Source organism: Babylonia areolata, chromosome 2 (genome assembly GCF_041734735.1).
Source record: "Babylonia areolata isolate BAREFJ2019XMU chromosome 2, ASM4173473v1, whole genome shotgun sequence".
NCBI lineage: Eukaryota > Metazoa > Mollusca > Gastropoda > Neogastropoda > Buccinidae > Babylonia > Babylonia areolata.
In genome coordinates, this window is record NC_134877.1 from 26,212,771 (window position 1) to 26,228,566 (window position 15,796).

General features: G+C 37.1%; 1 protein-coding gene across 1 annotated transcript in view; it reads right to left on the bottom strand.

Annotated features, from left to right (window-relative positions):
• Positions 1 to 15,397, bottom strand: part of LOC143299846 (uncharacterized) — an 81,404-nt gene extending 66,007 nt beyond the window's left edge. Inside the window, exons 1-3 of the mRNA XM_076613340.1 lie at positions 15,260 to 15,397; positions 13,444 to 14,228; positions 11,862 to 12,092 (exon numbers count right to left, since the gene is read on the bottom strand). Coding sequence (XP_076469455.1) covers positions 11,862 to 12,092; positions 13,444 to 14,209 — 997 coding nt within the window. The 5' untranslated portion in view covers positions 14,210 to 14,228; positions 15,260 to 15,397. The remainder of the gene's footprint in view (positions 1 to 11,861; positions 12,093 to 13,443; positions 14,229 to 15,259) is intronic.
• Between the last annotated feature and the right edge of the window lie 399 nt (positions 15,398 to 15,796).

The following is a 15,796-nucleotide window of genomic DNA, read 5'->3' on the forward strand; positions in this document are numbered from 1 at the left end:
GTGTGTGTGTGTGTGACAAAGAGAAGGGGGGATAATGTTTCAGTATCATACTCTATGAAAGAGGGTTATACTGTGTTTTAAGGATTCATAGCATGCGGTTCTTCTCATAGTATCTTTTATGGTGCAGACGTTCCCTTTCCCTGTATGTCTGGAACCGTAATGGGTCATCTCTGATTTGCTGGCGAGACTGTTGTTTATGGAGACGGTTTCTTTGTTTCTGAACATTGCTTTCCAAGGAATAAGGCTCAACAAGGTAGGGGACTTCATTTCCAAAACCAGTAATAGGCATGGACTGCTTGGAAACTGGGGGGGGGGGGGGGGGGGGGAAGAAAAATAAGTTTTACCAAATCATGGAACATCTTCCCATTTCTTGCTTTTTAAAATGGTCAGATTCTAGGCACTGTCTCTGAACATTTGGCAAGGCTGGAAATCACTGACTTTATTCAAGGTGAACTTTTTTCCAAGCTGGACAGAGTAACACAGACTGTTTCAAACATCCTTGCTTTCCAACCAAATATGGGAGTATAATAAGCACACAAAGCCACAGACAGAGGGATAAATTTACCAAGACATAATGAATCTGCCTGTCCATACCCACTTATGTAAAAATTCTGAAGCTTTCAATCTATCTCAAACATACTCTGTCTAGTGAAGAGGTCATTATCAGGTGGGTGTGTGCAAGCGATTGAGTCACAGAGAAAGACAGCAGAAGTGACAGAGAAGACATAAAGCTATAATTATCAGGTGGGTGTCCGAAAGTGATAGAGAGAAGCTGATTAAATTTCATGTGAATGAAAGGAAATAGGGGATAAAGCTCAGAACTAAAGAGAAGACAGTGATGCAACAAGACTTTCTATTAACTGAAAGTTGCAGGCTCTGTTTCACAACAAAAATCACTTTCTCACAAGTTCTGTTTTGCCACATTGCTGAATAAAACCTGAGCATTTTCACTTGAGAATGAATCTGGCCGAGAAATAGAAAAACAACATAATGGCACAAATTTGTTTATGTAATATCAAATATCTATATGCAATAAAACATGTTCTTAAAACAACATTTACGTTTCACGTATCAAATACGAATCTTTCAATGCGTAGCACAGGTCAATGAAGCAAGAGAATATCCAAGCACCAGATATTCCTCTGACATCAAATAACAAACGCCGATAAATGACTGGATGCACAATCATGGCAGAATATGAAACAAGAGAAGAAAAAATAGACCAAAAACCTGAACCAAAATTATGACCAATATCTTCCAGGTACAGTTCATGTTTAAACTGGCATGTGTGGCCAAAGTGACTTTTTATTCTTTCAGCTGGAGCAGCATCTTTTTCTTTTCCTTGTACTTTCTGTTTGACAACCGTTGCCTTTCTCGGTATAAACGCAGCCATTCAGGGTTCTCTTTTACTCTTTGGCGATACTGACGCTTATACTGACGAGTCTTTTCTCTCAGGTCACCAGAGAAAGTAACACCATATCGGAATCGGAATCCTTGACGGTCCCTTCCCAGGGTGCTCTCTGAAAACAAAGTGGATTGTCATGTATTCCTTAACTCTGCACTTGAAATTCTAATCAGATTTTCATAACTGGTCGCCAAGACTGCACATATTTATTCATCGTGACCAAAACGGGTGTTATTCTGTGAGAGAAAAAGAAGTGGAACAGGGGTGAGAGACAATATATGTGTGCATGCAAGAGTTATGTTTTGTGCCTGTCTGGTGTGCATGCATGTTTGTGAATTCAACCGGACATACTGAGCAAAACCAAAAAGAATAAACAGGAAACCAAGAAAACCACCAGAAATCATTTTGATTTTGCAATCTACTCTCAAAACTTGTCCGTGAAGTACCAACCCACATTCCAGTCTCCTCCATAAATTCTTTCTCCAGCCAGGTACCATTGGCATGCACCTTACAAACTAAACGAGTCACTTTATCATGTGAATTCTCAGTTCTCACATGCCACCTTCAGTCTCTCACTCGCTCTGTGTGCTTAGACATGCTCGCATGAATTCACACTCATGAAATGTCAATGCGCCAATGTATGAGCTTCTTAAAGTTATGTCTATGTTTATGTATATATGCCTGTAGTGTGTGTCCAGATTTCGACAGATTCACGCAGTGATTCACAGTAAGAGAGACCCAGTCTGACAGAGACAGAGAAAGACAGAGAGTGAGAGAGAGACAGAGCAAAAAAGAAAGAGAACAACACTAAGTGTACCAAAATGGAATTAATTATTCATTCCAGTGACTATTCCTTCAGATATCTACTTTGGTAAACTAGAAATGCTGTGAGGATGAACTCTGCTAATGTGGACAGGGGATTGGGGAAAGTTAAAACGAACAGCTTGATTCGGAAGACAACCAAGACAAAACCCAAACCAACCCAAGGGTCACTCAACCACTGCCAAGGCCTTCCACATGGAACACAAACGTTTGAGGACGACCAAAGTGATGGCCATATCAGCCTGTTTGGACCCACCAGGTCGGCCAACCGCAGAGGATGTCCCCATCAGTTTAATGGACGGTCCTTTTTGTGTTTATGGAGGATATGGGGGAAAGAGATAGTGGTGATGTCATAACATGCATATGGAAAGTCATCTACCGGCCTTTGTGTAAATCACTGCATGTGCTACCGCTGATCCATGGCTTTTTGTTTTGTTCTCATACTCTGTTACAGTGGCAATAGTTCATGTAATGCCTGGTTCTTCCACTAATTCAAAATTCTTTTAAATAAATAAAATTCCTCCAGTTACATCAGTCAATGTACTGACTGCGGAACACACACACACAATTGCATCATTTTGTTCAAGGTGTGAACAAGCAAGCAAATGCAAGATGAGCAGGAAGATGGTTCAAATACATGCATCCTAAAGTCTCAGGTCTATTGCCATACTGCCAGAAACTGACAAGTCTTAACTGTAGGAGTTTGACCAGATCCAGTGAAATATACTCTGACCAGAGCCAGTGAAATGTACTTCATACATACACAGTGCCAGTTCCAAATGTCTGCATCAAGGACCTATATATATATATATATATATATATATATATATATATATAAATTATAATAACTGTGCATGGACATTTGAGTCTATGACAATACATGGGCGATCTTACTTTCAGACTTTTAACCCAGAGGGGGAGAAAGTATGCTTGTGCATGTACATGTGTTTTTGTCTCATGCTCGTGCTCACATTTTGGGGGAGAAAGCAAGCATGACTGTGCATGTACATGTGTGTCTGTGTACACATATTCTTTTCTCTGCATGTATGAAACTCAAGTAGGAAAATGAAACAAATTCCAGAAGTTCAAAACTTAAATATTATAACAATGTTTATATTAGCAAATACTTTACTAAATGCACTGTCTCAGAAGCAATAATAATTTTCAAAAAATTAATCAATGAAGAAAAGAAAGACAAATCCATTTTAGAATCATATTGCACGATGCTGCGTAATGAGAATGATCTCAAATCAGTTTCACCACAGTAAGCACCACATTTTGTTTACATTTTTCACAAGCAGACACAAGACTGGACACCCAAGCAAAAGAAAGCTGTGTTATTCAAGAAAGGATTCATCAATTCAAAAATAAAGATCTCTTTGTTTCTCAGTCTGTGTTACATCAACTGTATATTGACCGCAAGATCAGAAAAATGAATAAGTAACCACTAATTTTCTTCCAGAAGTTAATATTACTTAAGTATATTTGTCCATTTCTCTATTACTTAATACAGGCAATCAATCTACCTCAATCACTGTAACTTTACTGTTTACATCTCTTTCATTTTCCTTAGTAAGCACTAGTAAATTTTATTTGTTACAGAATGTACACATTGACATCATTTTCTGTCACACACAGGAAAACGAGTATCTTTCTCAAATGCTCAATAATACCAAATGTTTCATCTCTTCAACAAAAATGAAATGATACTGTGGTGGTAGAATACTGGTCAATGTGTTAGTTTCCATCCATTCTCGATTCAGACTATACCGTAACACATTTTCACAGCTCACTGTTATATCGAACAAACCTGTGCTGGTGAATACCCAAATCCAATACTGATCAAAGACATATGCATTTCGATCTCCAGTTTATGTTTCTTGCCCTTAATCTGTCCATCAGGCAACACAATATCTGTTTTAAACATAGCACTTTATGGTCTTGATAAAAATTCTTTTAAAAAAAACCCCGCAGAGATGAACACCCAAGTATCAAGAATGTGAAGACAGAGCATCCTTATGTTTCATATCCAGCGCAGCAGGAAGCACTCAGTCAATAAACATCACATGATCCATGTTGCCCTAATCCATAAACCCCAAACTATCCAGATCAGAGCCTCCAATATGTAATTTTTTTTCAACTTGACCATGATGCATTTTTACTGTAAGAAAACAAAATCTATGTGCAAACTTTAATAGTAATAATACATAAAAAATGATATCATGTCATAAATTCATTCATATGACAATCACTAATATGTGGTGTTTAGATGATGATTTCAACTCTATCAAAACACAACCAGCATTTATGATTTAGCATGGCTTGGGGGAAAAAATGTAACACAATATTTGTTTGGAACACTCAACTTTAATCCTGAAAAAACATGAAAACAATATACAAATCATACTGTCTTAAAGAAAAAGCTACCAATTTATATTTCAGCAGCCAAAAAGCTTAATTACAGATTTCAGGTACAACATATTATGTGTACCTGACATCACCAGATCTTGCTTGACATCAAAATATCTTCCAAATACAGTGGAATCACATTATAATAAATCCTAAGTCATACAAAAACGGTTTACCCAATTATCACAATTCATCCGAACTGATTCAGCAGTATGCCACCTGCTTTTTGTGACTGCCAGCCTCCCAGTCCCAATACATTATCATTTTGGTCCATGAAATGTTGACACACTTATCACCGAGTACATGTTCACATTTAACACTTCAGTCCAAATCTGCTGAGATGGCTTCAATAGAAACAGCATGCACGAATGGTCTTCTTGACCTTGCTAGTTTGGAACTAGGGCAAAAAGTACATATTTCAAGGTTCAACAATGCCAGGTGGTTTCACTTTACACTGTCTTGACAAATTCAATTAACAATCTTGTCAGAAAACTGAAAGATGGGAAAACATGTGCTCTGCTGATCTGAGTAAAAAAGACTCAAGAGATCCATGATTGTGAATGTGACCGATTTCATTCATTATACAACTAGTCAAAGGTGTCATCTATGGAACAAAAGTAAAAACCCTGCCAACATTCTGAATCATTTTTGCTTTGCCATTTGTGCCTAAGAGTATTTAAAATGCCCCTCTCTGTAAATGTCACAGCTTCAAATTTCTGCAAAAAAAAAAATCCTCAGAAACCATAATAATGTGACTAGTAACACTCAGCTTTTGACTGCATGTTCTTTTTTTCACCAGAACAGAACTTTTAAGACCATGTCACACATACATGGTGATAAGCTTCTTGTTCTCTACTGAAAGCATTGCTGTTGCATTTGGTAGAATGGGTTTTTTTGTTTTGTTTTTTTGTTTTTTTTAAGAAGTCACCTTGTAGGAAATTATGTATTACTCACTGGGGAAATCGCTTTGTTTTGATACCAGTGACTAACAACTGACAATTGCACTATTAGCCACGTGATTTAAGAGAGATCTGTGGCAGATAAACATTTCTCTGGTTGGCAGACCATTCTTTTTCCCTGCCTGGATACCACTTCAGTTAACTTCAATACAACTGATTCCACTGTATTCATATCAATCCACACAGAAAAGAAAAGAAGCAAGAGAAAAATGTCATTTGGGTGTACCATACCAAATAACTGCTCGAGCACAAGATTTCATTTTATCAACTATTAATCCAAAACAAAAAAGTAATGTCAGCATCCAATTCTCTCTAAAAAATCATTTACTTCATTGAAAGGAATGTATACTCATCACACAATGATGCCATATTTTATGTACAATTGCAAGAAATCATTTCAGCTCAATTTGTTGATATATACAACAGAAGTTGGTGATGACATTACTTTTACACATGTGTATCAGAAGCAAAGGCTCTAATTCATAATGAGGCAATGAAACTTGTCTTGAACTTGAAAAAAAACCCATCTGTATTGTCACTGAAATTAGTTAATTTTTTTAAATCAAATTTGTGTAAAGCAACTCTCAAAGTCCCCCCCCCCCACCCCCCACCAAATGCAAACACATGCATGCATGCATGCACACATGTGCAGCTACACATGCAAACAAACATTAACTTCATATGATACCAGTAATTTATTTTTTTTTAACATTCAATGATAGAGGAAAAAAGAAACAAAAGACATCAATTACAAATACAATAAATACACCTTCAGATTAAACAGCACTAATTGTCATGATGCAAATACTTTTTTTGAGTTTGCACATCTTATCTTGACTTCATTCCAATCCTCTCTTATACCCACTTTTTACTACCAACATAAAGTGCCATCTATTCTAGTCTAGTGCAAATTTCTTTCTTTCTTTTTTTTTTTTTAAGGCAGAATTTTTTACCACACTGACTCTTGTAATTATTTCTTTGTTACTGGCAATTTGTTTCAATAAACACAAAAACTGTTCTTTCCATTGACTAAAACACACAGGTTTGTGAGGAGTCCTGTTTTTAAAAAAAATCTCAAATACCTATGCTATAGGAGACTAATGCTCTAATGCTCTAAATGCTCAACTATCACACACGTCACTAAAAAATATGAGACACCAAGAATGAAATATCAATTACTAACAAAGAAAACTAATCACAAATTCAGAGCTGGTGGATCCATCTTCAGGTTATGCTGAATCTGCGATGATCCTTTTTTCTTCCTTTCAGACACGTAGGGGGTGAGGGAAGAGGTGGAAAGGAGGGGAGGAGATGGAGTAGGGGGTTTAACTTGAAGTCATTGACATTAACATGCTCTTCCAATATTTGTAAATTCACAGTAACAAAAAAAAAAAAAAGCTGCAAAGCTTAACTGTAATTAAAAACATGAGATGAGATGGAATATAAAACGGGAAGAGTTATTTTTGTTGTTGTTGTTGTTTTTAACAAAAATTTCGAACTTTAATTCATTGGCAGTTGTTGTTTTTTTCCAATCATGTTTTTGGCAGGCTGCAACCGCAGGCAACACCTGTGTTGGTAGTGGGCTACAAATGTTTTTTGGTGATGGAGTGATCAATAGATACAGAAACAGGGAGGGTAGCACTTGGATTATTCTTGTCTCAAGTTTCTGACATTCACATATGTTCTTCCCATTGTTTTTCTGTTTGTTTTTTGTTGTGTGTGTGTTGTTGTTTTTTGGGGGGTTTTTTTGTTTTTTTTGTTTTTTTAAATAATGAATTAGATTTTCCTTTCTAATATGGATATTACTACTAATAATAACTATTATAATCACTGAACTAGGGCAAAGATGTGTGAAACAATCTTAACTAGTTAACATCTTACCTTTGTATTCTTACAATAATTTGCATCATTATTAAAAAAAATTATTAGTTCGTTTTTAGAACTCTGCATAACAAACTGCTGAATAACTTTGTCACTGTTTTCCAACTTCAAACTAACCAACGAACTCAAAAGACAGAGGGAAAAGGAAAGAATGGAAAAAATGTATTGACCCAAGTGTAATTTATTCTTTATTCCTCTTATTTGTTTGAGACTTTGACATGACTTTGCTATCAATTAACAATCACTGTCAGAGTGAATGCAAACACTTCAAATCAAGTTCTGTGAAGGAAATGTTTGTTGATGCTCAGTTCAGAAACTGTTACTTTAGAGTTGGAATGTTCAGTCTTTATACGAAATAACACTAACATCTGTGCTTGACTTGGCACACATGCGCTCACACACACACTCAAAGAGACAGAAAGGGAAAACCACCTATGACAACTTCCAATCTCAATGCACATCACCAAATAGCAATGACTGTGATTATTTCAAATAATAAGCAAATCACTAAACAGTGGTGACTATCAATGCATTTTAACAACTTGTTTCCAATTAGGACAATAAAAAAACCACCTTATTTTCACAACCTTTTTTCCAGTTAGGACATTAAAAACAACAACCTTATTTTCCAGTGTCAGTGCCACTTTTGAGTAGATTATTTCTGCCATATTCTGCTTTCAAGACAAGTTCCATCAACTCGAAAATAAAGTACATGTACACATCCTACAAGAACATAGATCTTGTCAGTGGCTTGAAAAACTGTACAAACTAGACTGCCATGTTCTGCAGTAACATAATACTGTCCATTTACTGAAAGAAGACATCTAGAAAATTCCCACCAAGGAATCTGTTAACCAAAAAAAAAAACATAAAAAAAAAAAGATCCCTTGCAGAACGTCAAGCTTTTTCTCACCAAATGAGTCTATCCCAGAGCCTTTCACTGTAGTTTCTTTCAGTTAAGGCAAACAAAGAAAGCAAAAGTAAAAATATGAAGGAAAGGGGATGACTGTCCAAGAAACTCTTAGCCATAGCTTCAAATTCAACTAGTGATTCAGAGACAGAATAGAACTGTAATACTAAAACACACCTGTAATATTGTTACCTTTAACAAGTTCTCTACACACTCTGGTGATCACGCTCCCACCCCCCACAAAGGCACAGTAGCCTACAAACTGACACCAGAGAAAACGGTGGCTGTTTCATCCAAAGGATGTTCTGACATCAGAGCAAACAAATAACCAGTTTGTCCTGTTGTGTCATTTCAAGTCAACACTGCTTCCGATTGCTCAGGCGTCTAAACACTTCTGGAGAAGGATCAAGAAAGTAGTTAAATCTTTTTGAAGACATCTATATTTTCTCCTATACTGAAGGATCAAGAAAATAGATACATCTTTTTGGGGGCATCTCTATTCTTTCTCCTTTTCTGGCTTTTTCATTCAGATTTTTCCTTAAATTTGCAAGGCTTGGGAAGACTACTGCTGGTGGAAAAAGTATAACATGCTCTGCAAGACAAAAAATTTAACTTTTCACAAAGTTCAACTACTTCTCTTATTGACCACCTTTTTTTTTCTTTTTTTTTTTCCATAGGAAAAAATGCCTGATACATGTACACAACAAAGTACAGTGATGGCAGTCTGTTACCAGTCCATTAAAAACAATCATCAGTGAACATGCTATTCACTTACCAGATGGTCTGCAGACACAGATGATGTTCAGTTCACTCTGTAGATCCATTTTGTTCTGACCCTGTTTAGACCTTCAACTCCTTGTCTGACAGAGATCTAAAATGCCCGCCTGAGCATATCACACTAACATGGATCCCCATGTCTCAATCTCCTCTCACCTGCCACCACTTATCGCCGCTATTTTGAATGCAAATGCTAATACTGTAATTCACTACTTCCCTCAACAATGTTAACCTCTCTCAATGTCTTATTTCTTACAGTTAATTTAGCAACTGCATAATGAAATGATCACAATTTCTTTAGAATAACTGGTGTTATATAATGACTGCAATTCCTTAAAAAAACCAGTAAAAACCCCTACATGTTCAAAAGACTGAACTGAAGCTGATAGCTGTAAACAGTCACTGCAACACCTGCTAACAGTCACTGCAACTATGCAACTTTGTCTTTTGTGTGTCTGACAGTGTCTTGAAACATAACATTCTAGAATTGTTTGTTATATATTTATATATGTTTATATATATATATATATATATATATATGTACAATAAACATATCCATTCTGAGAAGCAAGTTCCACCTAGAGAAAAACACACCGACAGAATTTAAACAGTTGTTTGTCTCTGATCATTTGTACCCATAACTTCTGCTTGCCGAAATAGCTGAGTTCATTTTTGTCTTCTTTGATAAACAGCTGTATTGCCTGAAGTTTATTCTTGGTGTACAATTTTTTCTACATTTCTACTGATTTAATACTCTACAGTTTTAACTGCAAAAGCACCACAGCTCATCCAACCAAAGACAGCACACTGTTAAAAGCGATTGATCATTGGCTTAGGGAAGTATGACTCATCACTGGCAGAACTTCAGTCAGTTCTATACTCAAAAATTCTGAAAATGACTATTAAATAAAACTATGACTGAATGGTCACAGTAACTACCATTCTTATACCAAGGGCAACGTTCCAACCGAAGTGACAGTCAATTTAAAATGAGTCTCCATACTGTATTAACAATACTATTATACATTATGTCACTCTGATGAATACCAAAATAAAACGGCAGTTGAGATTCCATGCTGCTGAACCCTTTTTTGTAAGCATTCTTACATACTTACATAATTGACAAAATCGACAGCATAGTCTGTAGCTCTGAGAAATAAGTTACTCTTAAACTGCACTATTAAAATCTGGTATTTACGAACTCTGCATTTACCATCTTTAAAATACTTTTGATTACAGAAAACAACTATCAATTCTTTCTATGCCTGGTCCTCATTCTGACTCCCACCACTCCCCTCAAAACACTTGTAATCATAGTGGTCAATCAGACTATTCATATTCATTAAGTCAAGACTCAATCTATGTTTAAGTACTCAGTACTTTATAGCACATGTCTTCAATCCCCTGCTGATCATGTAGATTCTTTCGCTGGTTTGCTGGCAGACTGAAAGAGAATACAAAACACAACCACAAAACACAACCACAAAACACATAGGCATTTCCACCTATGTACTTTCATACTGTTTCCAAGCCAATGACAAGCGAGTTGCGTGCAGATATAAACTATTTCTATTTGGCCAGGGTTAAATAAACCTCAGGGATTGTAATAAAGGCTGCAACTTCACTTTGCTTCAAGCTGCGAATGTCCTTTACATCACATGTTCACTATTGCAGCAGAATTTGCTGCCTGTTCATCAATGCTATAATAATAACTTACATATATCACTTTACTTAAGTCATGTAGTGTTTTTCAGCCTTAGAAATTAAACAATAGATAGCTAGTCATTAGTGTCCAGACAGTTTTTAACCTTTTTTCCTTTTTATTTATTTTTTTTTTTTTTTTTAGTCAAGCATACTTCTTCGTAGTCTTGGATTTTTATTTTGTCTTACAATCTATGTGCCAAATAATGTTATGTAAGCACATTTCTGTACTAGTGTGCAGTGCCTTATTTTCTGAATACACTTGTCTTTGCCCCACTCTCCCCTAACTGTCAAAAATTCTACCACTGTACCAACAAGAGATACATAAGATTCTAATCTTTAATCGTCTAACCAGAATATTCGGAGACAGGGCAACTATTACTGGATAAAAATTACTCTGAAACTCCAGTACTGATCTGGACTTTTTATGCCCAGATTAATATCCAATACTAATATCATCCATTCAGTCAGTCCAAATAAATGAAGTTAATCAATTAAAACATTGTCTTTTTTCTTTGTGTCTTTTTTCTTCTTCTTTTTTCCTTTCTTTTTTTGATTTTTATTCTTTGTTGTTGTTGTGTTTTTTTTATCTTAATTTTAAAGTTTGATAAAGTAACTGAACTAGTCCAGTTTTCTGAGATGCCCCCCCCCCCCCCCGCCCCCCCCATCTCCTTCCCACCCCCTTAAATTTCAGTCAAAAGATTTCTCTGTATGAAATTCAGACAGCTCTCCCAAGGAGAGCATGTTGTCACAATGCACCTCTTATTTTTTTCTCCCCTCCGCACCCCCCACCACCACCACCCTCCACCCCCCACACACAGGACTTGAAGCCATGGACACACACCCTTGTTGGGCACATAACCACTAGGCCACTGCTCAGAATCAAAATTCATTTTATATTTATGAGGTTCAGTTAGTACAATTTCAAAATAATCGACCCCTGAGATTCATTTGCCTGGCTCACAGTTTGAAATATTAGAAAAATAGCAACACCCACCTGCAGGATCCATACTATGTGATGTTCCAGGCATAGGGTTGGCATAGGGGTTTGCTGCTCCAGAGCCTCCAGGACGAGATCGTGCAAAAGCAGGTGAAGACGATGTGGATGAGAAACCAGGGAAAACAGGATTGGAGGGAAAGCCGGCAGGATTCTGATGCATCATCATAGGATAGACATTGGAATTGGAATTGCTCGAGTCGCTCTGTCCATCACCGCTTTGAGACCAGCCTATTCCAAACAAAACCATATTGAATCATTGCTTTTTCAGAAAAAAATGTATTTACTTGCACAAACAAGACATTACAAGAAAACACATCTCTTGCGGTCTGTTGTACTTATTCTCGTCAGTTATTACTACATATTATTCTAAATCTATATCAACAAACACTAGTCTTGGTCAAAAGCTTTTTCCAGTATGTAAATCTTAAGTATCTGAGTATCTGTACTGCTATCTGTAAAGGTTAATCACCTTCAGTTCATATATCACTTGCTCTGATGTAGTAACTAAATTACACATTACAACTCGTTTGTGGATGACACAGGCTATCACATTTGGTTTTCACTCAATTCTATTAATTATATTTATAGCTTGTTACTTTACTTACCCATCAATCTTGATGCTTTTGATGTAGAAAAAAATGGTACAAAATCAAACAGTTTAAGATAAGCAAGACAAATTCAAACTATATCATTATCAAGGTCAACATGCTTTCTGTGTTTCTCTTAGCAGAGATGTGAAGTTCAGTTTGCCATTTGCCACTCACTCAATCTCTTAAATTATTCACCTTAAGATGAACAAGACTGACACTAGTGACAGCATGTACAGAATGAAGATAAAAGATCAAATTTAATCCAGTATTTTTGTGTATGTTTGATTCAGTAAATATCTGACATCAACAACTCAAAATGACTATTAGACTAACAAAGAAAGATTATGTGAGAAAAACAATGCAAATTTTACATTATCATAATGCAGTGTTGGAAACTAAGAGTAAGACTGATTTTTTACACTTTCGTACTGATAACAGCTCAGCAATAAACTGGTAAGCTGCTGAATCAGCTTGGAATGTCTCAAATACTTTTTGTGTCTCTGTGCTGAAATATCCAACAGAAAAAAAATTCTTTTTAAATCAGCTGCATTAACATTTTAACCAGATCTTGTGGGTATCTAGATTCATGTCTAAAAAGTACAATGACTTAACAAGTATATCAAGTAACTCCAGTCAAAGCCTGATGATAGATCAATACATAAATTTACTGGCAAGTTGCTTAGCAGCAATAGCTGCATATTTCTCATGGTAAGATCATCAAACAGTGCAAACCACAAAAATGAAGAAACTCTACAGTTGTAATAAAATTACTTAAAAAATTTGTAATAAAAAAAAAAGATTTAGCTCACTTGTTTTTTCAAACAAATTTCTATAGAATATTGTTACCAGAAAGTTTCACCCATGTCATAAATATTGTATGCATCTGTGTGTGTGCACTGGTGCATTCACGTACACACCTATACATGTGGCTGAAACATTTTAAATTGCAAACATCTCCAGAAATGAGCAGAACAAAAGCCTGAACAGACCTGTATCAGGACCCCCATGTGTATCGTCACCTGGCTCCTGCTTGATCCACACTGGTTGTCCTGCTGAATCACTGAATGCCCTTCGTCCAATTCGGCCTGGACCTCCCACCTGACCTTGCATATCAGGAAAATTTGAACCTGAATCTCCTCCATCCACTTGTGAAGCTAATGATAACAGTTCGTCTGACGACAGCTGCTCCAACTTCACATTTCCTATGTTGATATTTTCTTGGTGTGAACCTTGAGATGTCACTGTCGCTGAGGGTCTTCCAGAATGCTGCCTGTTTCTTTGTGGAGATGATAATGGGTTTGTACTGCTCTGACTCTGATGGAATGACCCGTCAGTTCGCTTATTGTCCAAATTTGAAGACCCATGTTTTGCACTTCTGGATGGTATTGTCCCTATGTTTGTGCTTCCTGGTGTGTCTTTTGAATGGTCTACAATCATAATGTCATCATCATCATCATCATCATCACCATCAGAGTCTCTGTCATCAACACAGGGTTTCAAAGGGACATCTTTTTTGGGTCCTGTCTTGTCCAGTGGCTGAGCATGAAAACTATTGCTAACAAATGTGACAGAATTCTCATCACTTTTGTTAACCTTTTCATGCAAAATATAATCGACTTTCTCTCCAGTGTCAATGCTGAGGTAAATATGTCCACAAAGTTCTACTCCCCTTTGAAACTCTACATATCCATTGCATAATGACTGCAGAAACTTGGTCAGTGAACTAATGAACTTGGATGAAGAGTCGGCATCCATTATGAAGAGCTCTCTGAACCTGGGGGAAAAATCAAACAAAAGAATTTGCTGCTGAAACAAGAATTCTGTGCATATATAAATATATATTACAATGGTCTGAAGTACTTTCTAAACACAGTACTTTCCAAAAACATTTTATTTTCCAATTTCATTTTTCAATCCCAGTCTTACAATACATTACAAGCAGCATATTATTACTAACAACTTGATTATTGATATTATTTGGCCAAGTAGAGCAGATAGACAGGCCTTGTTTGCATCAGTTTGACATGTAACAGTATATGACACCAAATTAGAAATTATTACTAGTTTCCTATTTCAAATTAAACTGATTACAAAATAGTACTTTTAACATGCACTTCCCCCTTTCCACCGGTCTCACAGCACACACACAGAGAAACATGTCTGTGTCATGACAATGCATTCAAATGCCACAATGACGGATAACATACTAATCTTAGGAAAGGGGGTGCAAACACCTACTGGCCAAGCTAAACTGAGAGAAGCTGGAGTCTTGGCTAATGTCAGCCGCATATTTTGCAAGGGCCAATCTGCCAAGCATGAGCACATGGCCATGGACTGAGTTGCATGAGCGATCTCGGGAACACAAAATTTGCTTAAAGTCTACGCTACGCTTATTCCATTAACACTGGAAATTCTTAATGCTGAGCAAATTCAGCGCCGCAACGATTGCTCATATATATGGAACACAACCCTGCCATGCTCCTCTTAGACAAGAAGACTAAGTATAAAGGCCTGCAATTTCACCTATGAAATTGGTATCGAAACAAACTGCGCAATACAATAAAAACAAAAAGCACGCACGCAAATCGTATGTAAATACACATGCATGATAATCGTTGCAGTCTTATCAAGGTGCATCGGTAACTTTTTCAACTGATAAAAACAAAGAGAACCCGCACTAGCAGAGGCAATATGGCGGACAAAGATGGATTGTAAATTAGAAATGGCAATGTTGCATGAACAGGAGTACACAAATCTACTGAGGGCAGAAGAATGGAACAAATGAAATGGCAATGAGAAACTTACCAGAAACAAATTTTTAATTTAGAGTATGGTAACCGAGTGCTGAGATGCAACGCAATATTACGTTCTAAAGTTACAATTGCTCGGTTTCCTGACGCTCAGCCATTCCAACCCGACATGCTTTGCTGTGCAGGAAGCTTTTTGCTGATTGGTTGACCCATTCCAAGCCCAGCCAATGTCAAAACCCTTCAGTCAGGGTGATGGCCCTTTGTTCAGGATGAGCCCTGTCTCCCATCCCCACCAGCGGCGGGTCTGTCCATGGCCCTCGTGAGAAGGCCTTGGTGTTAGGGGGCAGTGGCGGGTCAACAGAATGACACCTTCTGAACGAAAGTGTCAAGGTTTCGGGCATCGACAGTCCCATGACGGGCGCAATATCCGGGTGATTAAAACGTTGGACTTCCAATTTCAGTATGGGTCCCGGCCCGTTCCAGTCTCAGTAAGGGTGCCTGGTCACGGTGGGTAAAGGATGGAGATCTCTCTGATCTCCCAGGTCATCATAATATGTGCAGAATTGCCTTGCCTGAACCCCTTTCTTGTGTA